Raw genomic sequence first — 23,730 nt, 5'->3', positions numbered from 1 at the left:
ATCCCGTGTGGTTGAAGACGCAGGAGGGCGGAAGGGCCGAGGGTGGGCGGTAAATGCTCCCCCACCCCGCCAGCAGCCCGAGCCCTGTGATTCCCGTGTGACTCCCGGAGGCCGATGCTGTGGCCTCCCGTGACCGGGTGGCCGTCGTTCACTTGTGTCCCCCGCCGGGCTCCGAGGGCGGCGGCAGCGGCGGCCGCCCGGGGGAGTCTGTGCTCCGCGGCGCCCGGGACAGCTGCTCCCGACCCCAGCTGCTCCCGCCGCCCCGAGCCGGGAACTGCCGGCGGAGCCAGCTCCGCTGCCGAAACACCCGGGTGAGCTCCGAGCAGCGACCGCGCTCTGCCAGCAGCCGGGGCTGCGAGGAAAGGGGCGGGGAGCGGTGAAAGGCGTCGTGAGTTCGCCTGGTGAATTTTACGCCCAAAATGCGACTTCTCCAGGTGGCGGAATAAAACGGTGTCTCCTCACCTTCCCCCGAACGCCTCTGAGGCAGCGTGAGTCACGGCACAACCCGAGAACTGCAGCTCGCAACAGCGTTTCACAAAGTCCGGGAGCGTCGGCAGCGCTTCCTACGGGACGGCCGGGAAGCGGCCACCGCCCCGCGCGGGACGCGCCGTGCCGGGCGCTCAGCGCGGCTCCGCCGGGCGGGCCGGTCCCGCTGCGGGCGTCGGGCGGCACGGCGGGCACGGCCGCCCGGAGCTGGCCCCGTCACCGCGCTGGGGCGGCAGCAGCGGCGGCTGCCCCCAGCCCGAGAATGCCGGCTCGCACCCGGGAGAAGCCCGGGGGGACCCCCGCCCTGCCGGCCGCCCCGTCCGCACCCACCCGCGTTCCGCCACTCCACCCCCGCGCCGGCAGGGCGGACGCTCCCAAACTGTTCGGAGGACACCGGAGATCGGCAGCGGAGCCGGCGGCAGCGCCGCGACCCCCGCTCCCGCAGCCCCGGCCCCCGGGAGAGCCGGCCACACCCCGCCGCTCCCCGCCGACCCGCTCGCTCGCCGCCGCCGTGCCCACTTCCCCGGGCCGGGCAGCCGAGACCCCGCCTGCCCCCGCCGCCGCCGGGCCCGCTCCGCACCCTCGGGGCAGCGCCGCGCCCTCCCCTCCCGGCCGCCGAGCGCCCCCTTCCCCGCCCCTGCGCCAGTGCCGGTGCCGGTGCCGGGCGGGGGGCGGTGGCAGCGAGGGAAGAGGGATGAGGTCATCCTCTTTCCCGGCGTCAGTCAGCTGGGTGGTGGCGGCGGCGGGTGCGGACGGAGGCGGGCGGGGAGGCGGGTGCGGGATGCGCTGCTCCGGGCAGCGCAGCCCTGCCTGCTCCTGGCTCGAGCAGAGCGCGGCGGCGGCCGCGGCGGCCCCGGCACCGGCGGCCTCCGCGGAGGCGGCGGCGGGGCGGGCGGGCTGAGCGCGGCTCCCCGCAGACAGGCGGCGCTGCGGACGCAGCCGCCGCGGAGGAGCCGCCCGCGGGCGCGCAGCCCGGCGCGGAGCGGGGACAGGGGACGCGGGGAGCGGCGGGTCCGCGGCGGCGGAGGGCGGGAGGCAGGAGTCAGGAGGCGGAGGAGGAGGAGCAGGAGGAGGCGCGGGATAAAGGAGCGCTCGCTGCTCCCGCTCGCTCTCCAGCGGGGCTGAGGGAGGCATCATGGCCGCGAAGTCGGACGGGCGGCGGAAGATGAAGAAGGGCGGCGAGGTGGCGTTCACGCCGCTGCAGAACTCCGAGCACTCGGGCTCCGTGCAGGCGCTGGCCCCGGGGCTGCCCGCCGGCGCCGGACCGGGCGGCGGCAGCGACGACGATGAGGCGCCCGGGGGCGGGTGCTGCAGCGGCGGCGGCGGCGGGGACGGCTCGGGCGGCGGCTCCCGGTGCTGCTGCTGCTGCTGCAGCGGCGGCAGAGGAGGAGACGGCGGAGGGGGCGGTGGCGGGGGCTCCCGGGGCTCGGGCGGGGGCTCGTCCTCCTTGTGCCTGCGGCTGGGCAGGGAGCAGCGGCGCTACTCGCTGTGGGACTGCCTCTGGATCCTGGCCGCCCTGGCCGTGTACTTCGCGGACGTGGGCACCGACATCTGGCTGGCGGTCGACTACTACCTGCGGGGCCAGCGCTGGTGGTTCGGGCTCACCCTATTCTTCGTGCTGCTGGGCTCCCTCTCCGTGCAGGTCTTCAGTTTCCGCTGGTTCGCGCACGACTTCAGCACCGAGGACAGCGCCGCCGCCGCCGCCGCCGCCGGGCACTGCCCCGCCGCCGAGAGCAAGCTGCTGGTGAGCAGCGGCTCCGCGGCCGCGGACATCGACGCCGCTCGCCCCAGCACGCCGCAGAGACAGGCGTCCACCGCCAGCAAGGGCAACGCCACCAACAGCAGCAGCAACGGCAGCAGCAACGCCGCGGGCAGCGGCGCCGCCGGTCCCCGCGCTGGCGGCGGCCGGTCCGCGTCCTGCGCCTTCTGCATCTGGCTCCTGCAGTCGCTCGTCCACATCCTGCAGCTGGGGCAGGTCTGGAGGTGAGGAGCAGGGCGAGGGCGGTGCGGGGGCCGGGGCTTGAGCCCCTGGCCAGGGGGAGCACGCCCGGCCGCGGGCGGGACTGAGCCCGGGGAGCGGACCCCTCGGGGTCCCTGCTGGGGACAGCGCGCCCCGGGCCGCCGGGCTGACCGGGCTCCGCAGGGCTGATCGGGCTCCGCAGGGCTGACCGGGCGCGGGGGGCCGAGGGGAGCCCCGCCGGGTCCTGGCCATCCTGTGCTGCACAGGTGACTGCCCCGGGAGGCGCCCGGCTGCCTCCAGCCCGCGCAGCGCCCGGTGCCCAGAACCTCCTGGGAAACCTGCGCCGGACGCTCGGTAAAATTAGGGAACCGGTGGGGAAAGTGTGCATAGCCTGGTAACGCACAACTCCGGGTCTCCTCACACGCGGCCAGCACACCGTTGCCGCCAGCAGGGAACTTCACTGGCAGTGAGGAGTTACTTTCCCGTAACGCCCTGACGCCTGTTTTGAGATTTACGTGTGCATATGCTATGCGTATTCATTTTCTACATGCGTGATGCATTAAAGGAATGTCTTCCAAATCAAAGTTTTGAGTAGCAGTTCTCAAAACCATCTGCAAGTGACGTACTGTGCATTATGGAAAGGATGTGCTGAAGTGGGTTGGGAAAGGCAGTTGCTGGAAAAGGAGATGACATCATAGTTTTCAAAAGTAAAGTTTTCCGTCAGTTTTAGCAAACTTCTGGGAAAGATTCATATGGAAGGCTGAATGCCCTGCAAATACATTTAGCGCTGCCTGATAAAGGGCAGAGTTCAGAAGGTATAGTGTATAAAGAGGCAAAACTTTCACATAAAATTTTGCAAGATAGATGCTGTGTTGAAGAAGGTCATGCAGTAGGGCAAGTGCACTAAAGCAACAGTGGAAAATACCTTTTGTGTTTCTTGTCTGAGGATGGAAAGAAATTATGTCATCCTTCTGTTTTGGAAACACTTGGGACTTTTCGCAACTACTTCATTAGGGAGTTTAATTTGTTGTTCCTGTAAACTTGTAATGCTGGTACTTTTAATATCTGTCTCATTCTTTTGGGCAAAGTCTGTCTTTTGTTCTGTCAGCACAGAATCCAGCACGGCTCAGTTCTGCTTGTGGCCCTTAAGCATCAAGGAGTCCAAATGCTGGTAGATAGTTGACCAAAGATCTTGGAATGCCACAACTAAGTACCTTTTGCTTTCCAGAGTATTTGGTTCATTGTAACAAATGCAATTTTCTAAACTTGTGAAACTAACTTAAAGTTACACGTGTGCTCTTATCAACAATGACGTGACTTGAAAGAGAAGAAGAATTTTGAACAAAAAATGATGCTTTGTTTCAAATCTTGAATGCTTGTATGCTTTATCTTTTACCTTCTACCTTGTTTAACACAAGTTAAGTTTAGGACTTTCTGAATGTGATGGGTTTTGTGTAATGTTTAGTCCCCACCCTGCAGAGGTAGAAAAGTAAGTACAGTGGCTTAAATTGTACTTAGAAATTCATGTTGATATTCATCCATATAGAAGTCAAACAGTGTGGATCATGCTGAGTGATAGAGGAGAGAGTTTTACAAGGTTTGGTGTCACGACTCTGTATTGGAGAACACAAAGAGCAGGGAGGGCTGTGGGTGGAGCAGGGTGGGATTCAATACTGAACAGCACTTCTGTCAGATGAGGTGTCTGGGATTTAGAGCTCTCCAGCTGCTTGCTTTTTGATGAAGCACAGTGTCTTTTAACACAAGATTTTCTGCTTGCAAAAGCACCTACTCCTCTATATTTAAAGCTAGATGTGTCTCTTTTGATCATATGTAGCTTTCTTCATGTTTTATGTGCAGCAGTGTAAGACTATCAGAATATTAAACTGATAAGGCATGTTAGGACATTATTTATGGTTTAGCCTGTTGCACTTTTTAAATTTTTTTCAGTGAAACAGAGCCATCAAATTGCCTGTCTGTCAGTAACTTTGTAGTATTTATTTGCAGTTTTCCACAAACTTAGAAATTATATGGTCAGCAGTATGGAGTGTTTCATATCAGCACTTCATAACTGATTAAAGTGGCTCCATTTTAATTCACTACATATATTCCTAATTAGGGAGAGCCTTTGGAGACATCTACAGCTAATAATAAGCCCCAAAGAGAAGAGGTGACATCACACCTTGAGGAACTCTGTACATAAGCATGGTGTCAGAACTAACATGATCTGTAGACATTTTCTGGAAACAGTATCTCTAATCGGACACTTAATAGTCCAGAACTTCTACTCTGCAGTGTAACATTGGTACTGCCTTGAGCAAATAGCTCAAGCTGTTTAGGCTGAAAGATGATCTAAAGTGTTTTCCACTTGCCTGTGTTTGGAGATTTAAGTCCTTCTTTGACACAGCTGAACAGACCCTGCTGCCAGACAGGGGCACACGTGCTGGGGTCACCATCCCAACAGCTGACAAAACCTGTTACCCTTTGTTCTGTGCCACTCACTATGTTTCTTAGCTTTCAGATTTTTCCTGTTTTTGTTTCTTTTGCCCCTGGTTAAAGCTCTCCTGTAGCTACACTTAAATTTTCTGTTACTTATTGCGCTGAATCTGCCCCAAGTAAAAATGACAGTAATATGTCTCTCATTTCTCTATCAGGGAATGAGGAGAAAGTTTGCTTGTGCCTGATTCTCTAGCTACTAAAATTGGTGATCATTCTGTTTTCATGTGGTATTCTGTCTCCTCTTAAAATTAATTGAATCCTGAGATCTTCAATTTCCCTTTATTTGTCCCATTGCTAAAGGTTTTGGAGTCAATGGTGTCAACTGCTTATTTAAGGAAGCCATTCTGAGGAAAGAGCGGTACAACTGACAATCCCAGTGCTCTTAATATCCTTGAATTAAATAAAAAATTTGTAAAAATGTGTTTTTAGTGATTAATTCTGTCAGGATGACTTATAACAATTTCAAAGCTTTTCCTCTGAGATTAATTTTTTGTTTACAAACATACTGAAAGCCAGATCATTGAAAATTATTATGTGTTAATTTTAACTAAAATATGCTAATGGGAAATGAATGAGGTCTTTAATGTGGAATGGAACAATTCTAGAAGCAGGCAATCAAAAGTCACTAAAATATTTTTTATTCCTTGAGTGTGAAAAAGGCGAACTGCAGGAACAGCTAAGCTGCCAATAAGTTCTGAATAAAATCTTAATTTTTTTTTTCTTTTGAAATTGGTGTAACTTTCCCCCCCAAAAACTTTGGAATATCAAATGGCTCCTTTTAAAAGAATATATATATATTTTTTTTCTTTTTTCCTCTGAGGTTTGGCTGTTCATGGACTTCCTGATAGCAGTGGCCACCTTTTAAAATTCCAGTGAAGTTTCTGAGGATCTGCTTGCTACAGCAGAGTGCAGGAACTAGGCATTTTTTGGCAGCTAATTTCATGGTGAAATGTGATCACTGGTGAGATTCTGCCTTCAGAAATAGATACAGATGTGTTTCCTTATCCATACTTCCAGTGTGTTCTGCTTTTTACCAATATTTGGCCATGGAAATCTCTTCTCCCAAGCAGGTGCTGTGAGAGACCTCTCTTATTATTAGTAGAGACTGGTGGGTACAAGGAGGATACAATACACAGGGTGTTTCTATCCCACTGAAAGGGAAAAAATGAAAGGGAATGCTTTAATTTAGAGTATGTAAGGACCTCTGTAGAGGTATAAGGGCCAGAAGGATTCAGATAAACTATTGCCCTTTGAGCCTGGCCTGAGAGTGTGTAACCACTGCCCTTGAGCATCCCTTTGATTCACTAAACTCCACAGGCTTAGCTATGACTTTCAGATTTTGCTGTGGATAGCAGGACTTGGTGACTGGATGTAAGAGATCATAGTGTTCATTTGGCATCTGTGGAGCTGGTTCATTTCCTTAAAAAAAAAATTCTGGTTGAGGTTCCCTTGGTCTGGCAGGATTCAGATAGCCGTGCTCCTGAAGCTGGGTGAAGGGATCAGCCAGCCCTGGGAGGAGCGTGGGTTGTGGGAGGTTGGGTCAACAAGAGGAGGGGAATGGAGGACTTGCTGGTGCCCATCTCGTGGTGTCTGGAGAGCAAGAAGTAGCTGCCTGAGACAGCTCCTGTGCTTGCAGCAGGGTGGTGTGAGCAGGCTGCCTTGGTGCTCAGAGTGCTTGGGAGTTCCCACAGTGTCTGTTGTTTTGTCGGAAAGGCTCAGTCAAAGTGCCTGAAAGGGAACTGTCAAGTTTCTGTAGCTAACAAGGCCAGAGGAAGGGTGAATCATTGAAAAGATGAGGACTGGAAATTACCCTGTAAAATTATTTCTGGATAGCTGAAGCAATACTGAGATGATTAAGTATATCCCTCTCAACAGAGTGAGGGAGTTTGAGTGAGACTTCCTAGCTCTGTGGGAAGCCACCCAGAGAAGGAGGAGGACACACCAAGCTGCCCTCTTGTCCTTCCCGGTGGCATTGTCCAGGACAGGTGTCTGTTCCTAAGTGGAATAATGCTATGGATTGGCTATATCTGTTTGTGTGTAGTACTAAGAAGCCATTATTTTACTAATTCTTCCTGGTTCTTATATGGAAAAAAAAAAGGAGTTGGGGCCAAGTTGTAAAGGTGATGTTGGATTCTGAGACCAGGGTGAGTTGTAATTTCCACAGGTGCCCCTGTGGAAACGTTTTTCACAGGTCTGGGTCATCTGCCAAAGAAATATCATTGCTTACGGTCATAAGCTTCACTTCTGCAATAACTTGACACTCTTAGAAGTAAAAAAAAAAAAAAAATGAAAAAGGGTGTCTGCTCTGCATGTGAGAAATCCTGACAACTTCTTCAGGTGCTCACCATTGAGCATGACTGATGCCCTAAACTGGAAGTCCCGGCAAAGTAGCTCAAGTTAAGAAAATCATCATTCTTAGCTCAACTCCAAACTTAAATAGGTTCATTTCTTTTCACGCTTTTGATCTACATAGTAGTTTTTAACACTTTTGTTCAGTAGCAATGTAGGAGTAGTTATGTGGTCAATAATTCCAGCTGCCATTGGACTTCACACTAAGATGTGATAATATCTCAATCTGACACCAGTTTTTCTCACTGTTTTGAAATCTGTCAGATAATTTGTCACATGGAGTCCAAATTTATGAATCATAACCATTTCCTAGACAAGATTATTGCATATCCTCCCCATCTGTCTCTTAGTGTAGCAAAATGCTGCCACTCAGCAATGCCATTTTTCTTTTATTGAGTTACTGCAGTGCTTGAGTTAAAGTCCTACTGACTAACTATTTTGCTTGCTGTGTCTTTAGGTCTCAGGAAAGGTTATGGGCTGTCAGAAACAGGAAATAAAGCTGTGGGTTTTTTCCCTCAGCAGGATTAGAAGGGCAGCCCACCCTGTAAGTGGCCTGACCACATTTAAACTTTTGATAATATATTCATCAGAATAAATATTCAAAATTTTTGAGTCTTTTCATTCCCTTTTTTTTCTTTATTTTTTGTTCTCTTTTCTGAAGATAGTGGTATGCAGATGAAGTCTGTGCCTTTCATATTTTTTTGAAACACAGGAGTGAAGCTTTACTATGTTCTTAAAAGTCTCTTGCCAGTCTGCATACAAATCAGATTTGGTATTCAGTTTATTCTAATAACTTTAGCTATGTGTAAAAGATGCTGATGTACTTTAGAAGAAAGATACTGTACTTTAATAATTAACAAGTGTTCTCTCTGCAGAGAATATTTATCAGTTACATAAGTTTTCAGATTTTCAAAGGACTGCTTAAGCACTGATTTCTGATCACACAACTGGCTTAGTAGGAAAACTAATATTTTATGCACAGAATGCTTTCTAGAAACTTATATATGGGAAGAAATAGAAATTTGCCTTTTTCCAAGAGTGGAAAATTGATAAGATTACAGGGGTTTGTGTTTCAGAGGATTTCATATCACCATATACATATATTATTTTAGAGTCCTCTGGTGCTGTGAACAAATGATTATATGTATGTACCATGATTTGAAAGAAATGCATCACAATTTTTTTCTAGATGTTATAACCTTGCAGAAGGTTCTTGCAACCAGATGAGGGTTTTTTTTTTTTTTTTTTTTTTTTTTTTTGTTTTTTTTTTTGTTATTGTTAAAATTTCTGTAACCTACATCTGAAAAAGTATTTCTCTCTGAAAGGTCAGTTTGCATGTCCGCATCTCTTGTGGGAAAGCAAGTGTAACACCACAGATTAATCTGTAGCCTCAGTTATCCTCCTTCTTTCATCAGGTCATTTACATCACAGTTTAACTTGTTCAGAAGTGTATTCTCCTTGTCAGCTGGCTTAGTTGTTAATATTTGTCCATAAGAACTGACTTGGCCACAAAGATACAAAAGCTCTAATAAAGCTAAAAATTAAATCAATTCTTCTGTCACTTGGTGTTACCTTGTTCTTCTGTCTCTCTGTTCCAATTAAGTGGCTTCTTATGTATAGCAGATAAATCACAGCAGTGACTTACATTTTCAGTAAACAGGTTGTTTGGGAGGAATTTGTCAGGCACAGAGAAAATCAATAGCTCTTTTGCTTGCACTTCAAGAAAAATTTTTTGTTTGCTAAAGTACGTTTACAAAGTGGTGCCTTTTCTGTCAATTTTAGCACAGCTGTCAGTTGTATGCATTGGGTCAAGTGGATATGGGCGGGGAAGGGGCAAACAGGCTATAAAAAGAACTGCTTTGATTTTCTTGATTTTTAAAATGAGAGGAGGCTGGTATTGAAGAGCACATGAAGGAGCTTGTAGAAAAGGAGGAAGGTTCTGAAAAGGCATGGGAGTATCAGCCAATACTCCTAACTATGTATCTAACTCCAGTTTGTTTCCTTTCAGCCACTGACCAAAGAGGAATTGTTTGAATAATTTCCTCAGTGACTGCTTGAGAAACTGTAGAAGCAGGCAGGCAAACAGAAGAGTTGTATGTCTGGGAAAATTCACAGTAAAAATATTAGATACACGGAGAAAATGCTAGATAAACTCTCACTGCACTGAGTAGTCGTCTGAACAATGATAAATAAAAATGTGAGATACCAGTCTGGCATAAGCTGACAGGAAAGAGAGTACTCTAAAACATCTTTTCATAAATTTTAGAATTAAAAAATAATAGGTCTTGGGTACATATTTTTCCAAGAGATTTTACCTGAATTTTCTGACAACCATAACATGAATTATCATCTCCCCGTGGGCTCTGGTTGCTGAAGTGGTTTCTTATCACTCTCCTTCTCATTCTGTTTCCCTGCCTGAATGGCTGAAATGGGTTATAATGTACTTTTTCCCCCAAGATAAAATAATTGCTGTATTATGTTATTATTTTCATTACCTTTCCTTTGACAACAAGCCTGTGCTGCTCAGGGTGTTCATGGTAAAAGGCTTGTGTGGTGAGCTGTATAAATCTGTTTGATTGGCAGGGGTAATCAGTGGGGGTGGTTAATGCTATCAGTCACAAACTATTTGATGTCACGAGTTGGAGCACGTGGAGTGAGACTGTTTTGTGGGGTGTTTTCAAAGGAATTTTAGCAGGTAATGATAGACAGGGAGAGTATCTACTTTTTGTTCTTCTAAAGTTGGAAGGTGTGACTTAGACGAGACTAATGTACCAAGGATGGCGCCAGCTGCTTTAGAGAAGGATGCAGATGTTTTATGGTGAATAAAAAGGGAATTAACCTACAGATGGATGGACAGTTTTCCTCATCTCTATCAGCTGTTATACATCAGATTAATTTCTGCCCTTAAAAAATAAAGGTTAGCATTGCCACAGTTTCAACATTACTTGCTTTTATGGGATGTTTTCATGTAAACATCTGATCTATTCTATGATCCTGCCAACTTCTTTGAGTGATGCTTTCCCATGGATAGTACACAGGGTCAGTAGATTACTTCCTGCAGGACCAAGGAAAGTACGTTTAAATATCAAGCATCAGACTTCAGCTATCTGCAGAGAGATCTATACATGCATAGAAAGCAATGAAAGCCACTATACTGATATTTTCACATTTTAATAGTGGCTTTTGTGGAATGATAAGCTTTGTCATTATAAATGTGTGTGGGCTTTTATCTAAAGGAAGGGCATGGATGCAGTTGTGTCTTTTCTTATTATTCTTCAACCCTAACCTTTATAGTCTCGCTTTATATGGAAATATTTCTGCGAGACAGATCTATAATAGGACTTTGCTCTGAAAGCAGAATTTAGATGTTCTTCAGGCATATAGACCTGAAAATATGACCTAGAAAATTTGGCCTAACAGCCTTGCGAGGAAAGCTTTTTTACTGTGAGGGTGGCAGAGCACTGGAGCAAGCTACCTAAAAAGTTTGTAGAGTCTCCTTCTCTCTGTAGATATTCAAAACATGCCTGAATGAGATCCTGTGCAGCTTGTTCTGTGAACTTGATTTAGCAGAGGACTTGGACTGGATGGTCTCCAGAGGTCCCTTCATGCCCCAAACATTGTTATTCTGTGATTCTATATGAACTTGAGGAACTCGAATATAATGGACCATAATGGTCAACTTAAAAGCTGCCTAGAGGCTTGTATTCCTGCCTGCTAGCTGTGTCCAGAAATTCCCCAGCACACACAGCCTGAGTCCCTCCTCATTTGAGCCCATTGCAAACCAGAGGCTAGGCTGCAGCAGCACTGAAATCCTTTAGTGGATCCAGTTGGCAAGCATTGTTTAAATCTGCTTTATGAGCAATGACAAGCTTATATCCCCAACAAATATTGCAGACTCAGCCTTGTCTTATAGTACTGGAGAAATGTCCCTTGTGATTAGAGTATTTGCTCAGGTTTTAGGAAATTTCAGTCCACTGCCCTTTCCAGCTGTGAGGGGTCAGTTCTTGTCTCTCTGATTGGTTTCTGCACTGATGCTTAGGTAAGGCTGGATGGGGACATTTACTGCCCTTCCTGCCAGAGTTGTGACATAACACTGACAGAGAAATGTCATGTTTGTGAGGATACAGAGGAAGACCTAATAGGGCTTTGTAATGAGACCAAAAAGAGATTTCCCTGTCTTTCTTCATTATAGTTTAATTATTTTTTCTACCTTTTCCCACCCTTTAACCTTCTCTCTTTCTCTTACCGTAAAAGTATTTCTGTTTACAAACATTCATGCTTCCTGTATAGTATAACCACAAAGAGCACCATAATACAGACGTCCATGAAAATACCTGCTTAAGCTTGTAGGAGTAGCTCCAGATGAACTGAATTAGCTGAAGGGTTGGTTTACTAATTTTTTTTCATCAATCTTTCTTTGCATATGTAATCAAACTTAGAAAAAGAGATAGAAGAAAGCTGTTTTTGATGTAGGCATCTGTAGGGGGACAGAATATAAGTAAATAAAGGTAGTATAGAAAGTAATCTTGGGGGCGGGGGGCGGGTAGATAAGAGTTGCAGCTGAGCCAATTATTAAGGCTTGGGAGCAGGCCTGATGTTAACAGGCTGCACCTGTAGCCAATCAGAAGAGTGTTATAAAAGATGGATTGGTTGGTTGAGGGGGAACTGGAGTCAGTTGGCTGCTGTGAGGATAAGGAAGCATCAATGCCTAGAGGAGCTGCCTACAAGAAACATTGAGGGGGTATGAAACTTTAGCAATATGAACTCTTTGCACTGAAATGACCATTGAACTTTTGCATTATAATGACAACATGCACCCAGTAGTTGTTCTACATTTTTCTCTGCCATTTCTCGCAAAAGTGGATGAAATAACAATTTTAAAACTGCTATTTAAAAATTATTCAGTTCTTGATTCTTGCTCTGAGTTGATTTCCTGATACCATTTTTGTAGTTGATTTTCAGCAGAAGTTTTGTGGCTGAAATAAAACCCAGTCTTCATGTCCCAGCTTCTTATTTCCCAACTCACCTCAGGCTCCACAGCAAGTGGAGCCAAGCTTTTCAGTATGCATATTTTTGGTCGTCTTTTGGTTGCCTTTAGTCTATGTTTCAGAAATTAAGAACTGCAGCTCCCTTTTACTTCAATTGGAGTGGAGCCTTTTATATTATTTTTTCTTTAAAGAGAAGGATCTTTAAAGGCTCAGTTTGGGTAGTCAAAAGCAGAGCATACTTCTGAAGATGTTATTCTTTAGTTATCTAGTACATATTTGCAATCTAGTCTATGGATATTTTGAAGCTTTATTTTTGTAATATACTTTGAGATAATCAGATGGAAAATGATCTAGGTAGAAACAATTCAAAATCAATTATCATTTCAATGTTTCTGTCAAAACAGGTTTTAAGTTAAATATGTTGAAAACATGAGCATCTTTCTATAATGGACAGTATTGAGCTATTAAAGTAAGATTTTAATATTTTAAAGATTTCTTTCCACAAGGCTTTATGCTTGTTACACCCAGAATATACTATATAGCTTTAAAAAAGTTCTGTCCTTCACCCCATTTCCTTCATATACTATTGCTGCTTCAGGTTAGTTCATCCCCTCATCTTTTGAGCTGTTTTCCTGATTTGCTAGTTTGCTTTTCAAGCTGGATCCAGCATGCTGTGGGAAACTGTCCTAAGGGTTAGGGATTTTTCCAAACAAAGTGGAGGAGCTAGAATCAACTTCAACCTGAAGCTTCCAAGCACCAGTCACTTCAGCTTCAGAAACAATGACATAAGTGGGTGATAGCAGACAAATAGGCTGAGGATAGAACATCACCAGTAGTATTGGTGGAAACTGGACTCAATGCAGAATTATTAAAAAACCCCCATAAATGTAAACAGAGTTCACAGAATATTAAATGGGTAAGTAAAGATTGGGTACTTAAAGAGGATTTACCCAAGTGAAGCCAAATACAGTGCAGAGGATAATTAATGTGGCGGAGAGAACTCAATAATAACGACTTTGAACTTTTACACTAGTGTGTTAATGCATGTGTCAAAAGGAGGGATTGCATTTACAGTCAACAGCCATTTGTTAGCAATTTTTACCACACAGGCAAATTAAGAACTCATGATAACATTGTATGAAAATTACCTATCTGAACTAAGGGCTGTGTTTAGTCCTTAAGTATGTTACTCATTATTTTTTTTCTTTACCTAAAAAAGAAAATTTTGGACATGTAAATTTTTCTATAACCTGTCTTCATTTTCTTTGTGTCACTTCTGTGGAAGAGCTACTCCATTAATAATCCAATTGGGTTAGAGAATTAATTAGTTATTGGGAGTGTTCTCTTCATAGTTGGATTAAATCAAGAGAGCTTCTGAGAAAACTAGCATAGAGTGCAAAATAAGTCAGTTATTTTAACAATATAATAATTAATAAGTCAGTGCAAAATAACTCAGTTCCTGAGTTTGTCTCATAAGAGGCTTGCTTACTCAGCCCCTGATGGCTGGTTTGGAGAAGCAGAACATAAAATCCCAGGAACTGTGGCAGCTGAAGTTGAAATGGACCTGTTCCCTTGTGAGTTTGTACCTGTTACTCCTGTGCTGTCAGGTAGACTCTGAATTTTGGCTTGTTTTGTGAGTTTGTGGATGCTTTGCACTCATCAGTGAAAAAAGTATAGCTCCTTTAGAGAGGGAATGCTGGTCTCCTGACCAAACTGGGAATTGGGCCATCGAAAGGTCTTCAAGTGGGACTTGTCTGAGACAGCCCAGAGCAAGTCCTTAATCTTTGTGTGTCCTCTGCTCTTCTGGCAGAAGAGCCTTATTAACAGCCTCCAGCCTCACCCATGTTGAAAAGGTGACAAGCTGGAAGAGGGTTCTCCTGCTCCTATGAAAACTTCCTACAACAGCAGGAGGATGATGTTATGTGCAGGTTTGGGGATACTTCTGAAATAGAAGTAATGAGGAGTTGCTGCTAGTTCTGGTGTTTTAAGTGCATGTTGAAGATAGAGGAGTATTTTTGAGCCTTTCCTTATTCATCCCCAAATCAATTTCAGACCTAGACTCAGTCCTTTTTCTTGAATCTAGATCTTGTTACACTGGCATATCTTTATAACACTCTATGCACTCACAAGGGAGTCAACCCATTCTCTGCTAAGAAGCAGAATTTTTCTACAGGCCTATCTTTTGTTAAAAGAGGTGTGTGAATACCATACTGTGTCAGAATTCATGTTAATAGGTTGTTATCAGTAATTCTTATGTTGTTTTACAAATGGGAGATTCATAAAATAACAACAAAAAAATGAAATTATACTTTTGTATGTTTCTGATTGGCTTTCTTGAAGTGCAGAAGGTATTGGATGGAAAGAATGTTTTGAAAAATGTTGACTGTCATCATAATTAAGTATATTTCAGTAATGACATGAAAAATTTTCCTAATGCATTCTATAGGTGGGAAATAGAGGCACATTACGTGAAAAGAACCCATAAAATTTCAAGTTTTTAATGTAATGCTATGTCTTAAAGGATTTTAAATATCCTCAAAATGATTCATTGAGCTTTGAAACAATCGGCATTTACATAATCAGTGTGTATTAACACAGGATATTTTCAATACCTCAGCAAAATCTATACCCCTAGTTTTTAATTTTATGCCAGCACCTAAGGAGAAAATATGGCCAACAGCTTTATTTGACAGCTAGCACTAAAAGAGGTGTCAAACTTAAAAGGACACTGTACATACCCATCATCATAAGAAAAACCTTACAAGTATTCTTTTGAAGTTCACTTATGAATTCAGTTTGACTGTGTTAATGACTTGTACTGATTTCTTCAGCTTGAGCTTTATGAGTGCAAATACTTATGGAAGGTGTATTTTAAGCCTGAGTGCCAGAATATTAATCAAAACCTTAATTACATATTCAGTAGTAATATTCACAATTCATATGGGTCTTACTTAATTTCATTACTCATCCAATCAAGGATCAGAAGCAATGACATATGATTTAAATATCAAATTGTTTTGGATATTTCTAATTAGTAGGAACAAAGGATTGGTTGTCAAAGAAATTAACTTTGGCACCTTGAAAACTAAGAATAACCTTGAAATAAGAACAAACTCAACATTCAGATCTGTTCTGAAAATTTACTAAATGTTTCATGCATACTTACTGTATATAAACTATTTGCAAGTAAATAAACAAGAGAAATATGTCTTCTAATGGCATTTCATAATTCATTCTTTGGAGAATTCTTCATGTATAGCAACCTTAATAGATATGGAGAAGACAGCAGGATTTATGCTCATTTCAAGCAATTGTTTTGGGTATAAATATTGCCACTGTGACTCAAGAATGCATCTTATTTTGATACTACATCTTTGAGCACTGAAATTCTAATTTGGCCACAATGGAGAATGTCTCACACTGGATTTATCTTACTATGTGGGAGTCTGTCACTGCTTCATCTGTGCTTTCAATTCCCCATCCTCAAAAACCTGTGAAGTCTTTTGAGGGGACAAGGCGTTGAAAAGTCTGTCTGCAAACTTGAAGGACCAGTGGGAGAACTGGGTCCTTCTCTCTGTCCTGCTGTCACTCCATGCTCTGTTAAGTGTCATTCATCTGCACTACAAGCCAAAGCTCTCTGATTCTGTGATCTACCACTCATGATGCCAGGGGAAGGTTGCTCTGTGGCTCCCTCGAAGCTGTACTGGATTCTAAAAGCAAGGAAGCACAAAGCCATGGGAATAGTTAGGAATGATATTAATTGCCATCATCAAATGTGTATGTACCTGGGATTTGTTGCAAGCAATTTCCTTACACAGGCTGTCCCACTTTTTATTTTTTTTTTAATTTTTAATTTTTTTTATATATGAACAAAATTTTTGCCTATAGACTTCACAAAGAGAAGGAATCCATGACGTAATGAGATAGAATCTCAGAAATGTCAGTTGTCGAAGTATCTTCTTTAATTTCCTTTTTCTCTTGGCAAGTATTTTTATCATATTCAAGCATTAGCTCTTAGAGAGAAATAATGTTCACTTCAAAAGCCACTTCCTCCTCAATAAATAATTCAGAATCATAGATTGTTCATGAGGAATTATCAACACAGTAGTAGTAATTTAATATACCAAGCAATCACACTCACTTTAGCCTACATATGATTTAAATAGAATATGACAGTTTAGGGTCTCCATTTGCCCCATGGCATGTTGGGATCAAACTTGGCAAGTGGTTGCAGTGTTCTCATATCTTCTGAAGAGTGAATGAAAGTTGCATAATTCAGAGAGGATTTCTTAATTACATGCTAAATCAGAGTTTGCTTGCTTGTGTTCTGAATCCAAATTGTAGCCCAGGACCAGCTTTAAAGCATGTGAATATTTTCTCTGAACCTTGTTAACTAGCATCTCACAAACTTGTCACTTTTCTTTTAACTTCTTATTATTTTGAGGCAGTGTTTCAGTGTATTAGTTACCTTTGATTTATCCCATAGGTAAAAGGCTGGACCTACCCTTCCTGAACTGACACATGGGATCCATCAGCGGAGGACAATGTGCTTTCTGGAAGTTTTACTTCCTTTGCTTTTTCAAAGAGTCAGTTTTATTTTTTTCCCCCTTCCATTCCCACTAACCCAACACTGCTGAGTGTTAGCTACTGGTTGAGCAAGATTTGTTTTTCTCACAGTCATAAATAACTGTGGTGAAAAAGAGACAAATCCCTTCTTGCTCTAGTGCTTTTGCCTGTTGATAGGAAAATGTAAAACTGGGAGTATACCAATGGCATACATTTCATGTACTACTAGAACTGTCATATCTGAACTCAGATTGGGACTTCTCTTTTCATACATTGCCTTTTCTGTAATGGCTCAAATGTATTCACACTGGTTTGTCACAAATTTGGCATAAATTTTCTTCTGTTTTGGCTGAATGATAATAAGCACTCCTACAAAGGTTTAGGGCTATAATAATTTAAACCATAGCAATTTATCTTCTATCCTTGGAAGGGGGTTTGTATGGAAGGCAAAGGATGCCTACAACCAAGAAATGTTAAGTACTGTGCTTAATTTTATGCATTTGTCCTTTATGTTCTCTACAGTCTGTATTTTCTAGCAAGCCCTTTTTTATGTAGCCTTCTATCTATGAGAGTGTTTATGCCAGAGATGTATAATGAAATCACACGTAGAGACCTGTAATTGTAAGTGATAAGAGGCAGTCCAGGACTGTATTTCTCCAGGAAAATTGCAGATTGAAGCTGAGACTGAGGAGTAACATGTTTCCCCATGTTGCTGTGAAGAAAATAATTGCCCTTCAAACTTCTACAGTGTTCTCCAATTCTTCTGACTGATAAGGTGGAAAGATAGCCAAGATTTCTCTCACAGCCTGTTTGCCTGCAAGGAAGGCTATAGCTGAGCAATTCCTTCTCCAAAGTTTCACTATAGTCTGAATAGATTTAGGAATGGTTTAAGGGGAGCCATACAATCTCCATAAAAATCCCTCTTTCCTGGAGGCAAGGTAATGCCACAGGTTTTGGGTCATTGCTGTGAATGGGAATGTAATGCTGGTCTTGTTATTTTACTTCCTGGTTAACCTGGCCTTTCATCAGAACTGCACCAGAGATTTTAATTTTGGAAACAGTTTGCTGATCATATGGCATGCATGGAAGGAGCAAGGAACGTTAGGTCAGTGACATGTAGAAGTAAGGAACATTAGGTGAGTGGTGGATGTGTTTCTACTTTGATTTAAAGCGTCTTTAAGATGTTCAGAAATTTCCTTTATGTTCCAGTGGGATAAGAGATTGGATGCATGATGGAGCACTGGTATTCAGCACATAACTCAGGAGGCTACTAGGGATGTGTTTTGGAGCATCAGCTGTTATTGTGCAGCTGGATGAAGAGGCATCTAAAGATGTATTCTTCTTGTCTGACTTAAAAGCTGGTCTCAGGTTGGTGCTGACAAATCTGGAAGAAGGACTTCAAACATTTATATATATATCTATAAAATAGGTGCAAAAGGAGGAAAACAGGGGAAATGAGGATAGAACAGTGGATCTAGAGTTGTTAGCAAGAATTTGGTTAACAAAGAGAACTCTAAGGTTTTCTTAACCTTAAAAAAGTGTCAATGGTACATGGCTCCTAGAATGCTACTTGCTCTGTTCAGTGGCTGAAGGTTGTCCCCAAGGAAAAAGGTGAAATGTGGATACAGACCCATCAAAAACCTGTGCAAGAAAAGAGAAGTGGAAACACCTGTGCAGGACTTGAATCATGTGAATTCATGACTTGAAATATGGACTAGTGTGTTGTGTGCTATCAAGAACAGAGAACTGAAATTAGTGACATGCTGGTATTCTACTAATTATTAATGACATGATAACTTGAAAGAGTGATATACGTGTGTTTAAAAAGTAATTTTTAGAAGGTCTGGAAAGGTGGTTTACCTGGCCTAGCACTGGGTTGCTGGAGTAGTGTTGTGGAAAGGGAAGGATAGGAATTCCAGAAATCTGTGAAAATGTTGCCCATTGTGGGGGATTTAAACTGCTTGACTGCATACTGGGGAGCACAACACATTAGTAACCATCAGAGATGTTTTCATGTGGAGTCTTCATCAAGTATCTAATGTATTAGGATATTGTCACAGTGTTCTGTTTTTGATGGGGACAGTTTAGAACTTTTAGAATTTCTCAGTAAGGAATGAAGAGACTGATATGGAAGACTGGTAACACTGAATAAACTTCAACAGCATGATGACAGATAACTTAACTTAATTTTATTTTTCTTGAATAAATAAAATTGCTACATAGTTTGTTCTGGTTTGTTTCCCCAAAAGAGCAAAATTAAAGACAATCTAGATAAACTTGGTGATTTCCCTAATTTTTCAGTAAAGACAATTCTATTATCATAGTGGTAAAGGGAAGACAGATAGTGTATATGATGATAGAAATAACCACAACTGCAGTGAAAGCAACAGTAAATGAGGTTTTCTTAGAAAAATCAAAGGGAATTAATAATTCTAATTCCAGAATACTGAAAGAGTTGGTGAATTGCATCTGTGTTTTAAATCTTTTAATATATATGTGGCACTGTAAGACTGGAGAACAGCTACATATTTAAGAAGCTGAGAAATAAAATTATTCATCAGATATCCATCTATGAGTAAGTGATGCTATAAGTGTCCTTTCCTTTGAAAACTTTAAAAGTTAAAGGACAAGGGGGGAATAAATAAAGTGTAACAGGGTTTACTAAAGATTGGCACTGCCACACTGGGCAGGGAACTTTCCCAGTACTTTACTGAATTCTATAGGGAAAAGAAGTGTGCTGCATGGTTTCTGTATGGCAAGGAAAATTTTGTAATGCACCCTGGAAGTTTTCAGTAGACCTGGACCAGAAGGGGAATAGCAAGAGACAGTAGAGTATGAAAGGGACTAATTCATGGCAGGTGTGTTTAAATACAACCCATGGAGCTGAATTTTGAGGGGCACTGTGTGGCCACAGCCATGGCTTCACTGGGTGACCCAAAGCTCATGGCACACTGACAGCTTATATGCCTGCTGTTAGCCTCTTCCTTCTCAGCCTCTCATCCAGGAGACATATGTTTAAATCATTGCAGTGCCATTCTGCCAGAATTTCCAAACTATAGCTCTTTTTGTTTTCAAAATTCTGAATTTTATATCAGATAGGAGTTTGCATTTCACAACCTAGTCTGAGCATATTGGGATTTTGTTTATTCTCCAGGCATGATCTGAACAGATAAAAAAATTGCTGGTAGAAATATAGTCAAAACTAATTGAGTCTTTCTACAGTTTAATTTTGCTCCACAGAGATGTATTGTCACATGCTATGAAATCAGGGGGTTTAAAAACTTCAGAGTCAATGATTTAAGCTCCCGTTAAACATCTTCTCAAATAGGATTCTAGCTTGTATATTTGTGGCATACCCTGAGACCACATTTAAACTGGAGCTTTCCATATGTTGTGGCATGCCAGAAAACCTTGCTTAATCTTTGCTATGACAATATATTCACAGGACCAAGTTTTTTTAAAAGGTGGAATATTCAGTTTAGATACCTAGTCTTGGTGAGGGTTTACTGGTTGCTCATGCCCTGAGAACATTGAAGTGTTTATTTCTGTGTCTGCAAAGTCACTGAAGAAATGCTGTCACTGAAGACTGAGTGTTGGGATCCAACGTGTTGGGATAAACTACTCCAAACAAAAGCTAGCCTGGGTGTTTTACTTGACTGTGTGCCTTGTGCTGTGAAACACAGCCTGCTTGGGGTTTCAGGGTACTTTCATGAGTTCCTGTGCTTGTGAGTTTTGCATGTGTAGAGTTTTATAGTATCCTTAAATTAAAATGTGGAAATAATGCCATGTTACTGTGGAAATGTCCTTAATTTTAATTTCAATACTTTGGAGCATTCTTACCTGCTGCTACAGAACAAGCATGACAGCCAGAGAATGAGACTACATGAGAAAAAGAATGGTATTGCATCACTGGGCCAGAATATATATTCCTTGTCTACAATTATATATGTTGAAGTCCTTTGCTTAGACTGTTTTCTGTAGTGTTTGTTGACTGGTTCACCCTAGAGTTTTTTTAACCTCAGATGTGGATGTGTTTCCTTTCCTTTGTGTTATGTAAATCTAGGTACTAGGTGATTCAGAAACTGAGTAAATCTGAAAAAGATGCTTCTGTCTGAGCCTAGAATGCCTTCTCACTTGTGCAGAATGCCACAGTCCTCAGTAATTAGGTAGTACTTTATTGAGTGTCAAACCAGTTTAAAGCACAAGAGGTGAGTGGGCACAGTACCCTGCACGTTGGTCTGCAGGCAGAGGCACCTCTGCTGTAGGCTTTGCAGGAAATCCCCAGAGGCTTAATAATGTCTGTGACCCTTTTAACCAGCCTACTGACTCCAGTTCAGAAATTCACAAAGCATGTAGTGTCTTAGTCAACCTAGAGGAAAAAAAAATAATATATACATATATAGAATCAGGCCATTAACTTGTATAGTAAGGTTGCTAATAATAGTTGCAAAAGGGATTACTCAATCACTGAGAGCAGTAGAACAGTGGAACTTTTTTTTATCCAAAGAGTTGGGATTTTTGTTTGATGAGTAATGCTTCAGCAGCCCTCACAGTGAGGAGAGGTGTACAAAGCTCTGGTCCTGCAAGCACCATGCCACCTGTGCTAAGCAGACACCTAAGCAGATGAAGAACCTGGCCTGTGCTTACTGAACTCAGACAAATTCAGCGAATTCAGTCACATGAGTGAGACAGAGAAATAGATTACTAAATAAATCAAGTATTAAGTGTGTGCAATGTTAAAAAAAGTTGGGGCTTACATTGTTTCTTTTTCTGGGTTTTTTTGGGTTTTTTTTTGTTTTTTTTTTTTTTTTTCCTTTATCATTCATTCAGATACAGCAAAATATTGTTGGACCAAATGCTTGGCTCATGAGTAGACATGAGGCACCTTGGGTGGCAGGATAGTTTGCCCTGCTAAACTATCCAAACTTGTACAGTCTGCTGATATTCTGTATTTATCTATTTCTTGATCTTAAAACTAACTTAAAAACTTTTAGAAGTCAACAAAATTTATTCCAGTTGTGCTTTATATTAGTGAATTTTTTGCTGAAAAACAGGACACATTTCAATAGTGAGATTAGCTAGACTGTGAAATATCACCCCTCAGGGAAGTTGTAGGAGACCAGTTGCACGGATCATTTAAATGCAATTAGAAAAACCAGCAGAGGATGGAGCCAGGCAATTCCCCCTCCCCGCCCTCCTTTGCTTCCTCCCCAAATAAGTTTGAAAAATGTCATTTGGGGAAATATAATGGAGTCAGGTTGAATTTAGCAAGTAGTTTTGGCTGAGAAGGAACAAATTTAAAGATCTTTTATTCCAGTAATTTTGTGAAAGTGCCTGCACATTAGGGAGGAAAGTTTCATGCTAAAAATGCAACTTGTCATTTTGAAATTTAGTACTTTCATTTATGAATTGGGTCATACTTGTTCCAGGTTGATGCAAGAATACATAATTATATTTTTCTTTTCCTGTTTCTTTCCTTCCCCAACATGAGATTTTAATTGAACTATTTTTTTTTTTCTTATCTCATACAGACAATGAATCTGGTTTTGGACAGTTCTAGAAAATATCATGAAAAGTCAGTTTCAGGCTGATAGAAGGACAGACTTTGTGTCTTTTCCTGGGAGATCTCTTTGGTTTAGAGCCTGTGATTTACAGGTTGAGTTGGCTGTCTCAGCTTAAGTAATGCCTTTAGTAGCTTTCAAGTTTGATTTTTCTGAAAATCTGGTGATGTGTATCAACAACTTAAGTTTCAGTATGAGGTACATTTTTGCATACCTTCTCAGAGTTAGGGTTCAAATATCTCAAATTTGGTGCTTAAAGCTAAAGCAGTTCTAAATAGAAGTAAAACTGTGATACACCAAGAGGGTTTTTTGAGGTCCTTAAGTCTTAGATTGCTTTTCTGAGCAAGGAGGAATCTTACCCACTGAGCCCTGGAAGGTTTTCTCCCATGCATCTTCCATTGTATGGATATCAAATTCTCTGACAGATGGGGAAAAAATTGAAACCAGTGAGGCTTCATAAAAATAAGAATTTTTGGGGCTACTGGGACTAACAGTGCAATATTTAGCCATCTATTGTGAAGCAGCAGATGTATAATTTGATATACATAACTTCATTAATCATATTTCTTTCTTAAATGGTGATTAAAAAGAAGTGCTTAGAAATGAAAGTTGTCTACAAAAGCTCGGTTTTGTCTCATTACTTCAGAAAGGTCGTGGTTTCCTCCCTCTGTTGCTGTCTCTTGTTAATTAGGGATGTAGAGATGTAGGGATGTGTAGAATTAGGTTGCACATAATCTCATCTGAATATTTAATCATAAATGATTAAGATGAAGATTTATAGCACAGATTTTGACATGCTGGCTGATAAAGCAAGGTTAATAGAGCTATATTCTCCCCAGTTATGGATTGTCTCAGAAAGCAGGCAAGACAATAGTGTCTACAGACATTAGAGGGCAACAAGAACTCCAGGAATGTTCTTTCCCTTCTTTATTTTTAGAAAAAAAAATTTGCTGTTTGTCTGATGTAATACTAAAAGTTCCATGAAAGAAAATTTAGGCAGAAAAAAAGCAAAATTGAAAGGCAAATTATTTGAATGAATAAAACATAAGGCTGTTTCTAATAAAAGGATAAAAGCAGATCTGTTTTGTTTGAAAACTCTAGATGTTATTTGATGGAATAATCTGCTGATGTGATACAGTATGACCAAGGTCACATATTTTCCTATCCTGTCTGATTGTACTTTTTTGGATTGAAGATTACTGAGTTGCATGTTCCACCTGCTCTGTAGAGTATAAGACCATTGATGTCTCCAGCACCACATGAGTTGGGTATGGTTGCATGCATTTGCTACCCAAACAAATGAAAAGTTATTAGGAAGTGCAGT

General features: G+C 42.5%; 1 protein-coding gene across 1 annotated transcript in view; it reads left to right on the top strand.

Annotated features, from left to right (window-relative positions):
* The first annotated feature begins 1,540 nt into the window (after window positions 1-1,540).
* The window catches only part of XKR4 (XK related 4), a 215,890-nt gene continuing 193,700 nt past the window's right edge, over window positions 1,541-23,730 (top strand). The window contains exon 1 of the mRNA XM_054285220.1: window positions 1,541-2,469. Coding sequence (XP_054141195.1) covers window positions 1,622-2,469 — 848 coding nt within the window. The 5' untranslated portion in view covers window positions 1,541-1,621. The remainder of the gene's footprint in view (window positions 2,470-23,730) is intronic.

This window comes from Melozone crissalis, unplaced genomic scaffold, assembly GCF_028551555.1.
Source record: "Melozone crissalis strain CALT ecotype California unplaced genomic scaffold, PUWL_Pcris_2 ptg000042l_1, whole genome shotgun sequence".
NCBI lineage: Eukaryota > Metazoa > Chordata > Aves > Passeriformes > Passerellidae > Melozone > Melozone crissalis.
This window is presented reverse-complemented; position numbering and strand designations above follow the sequence as displayed.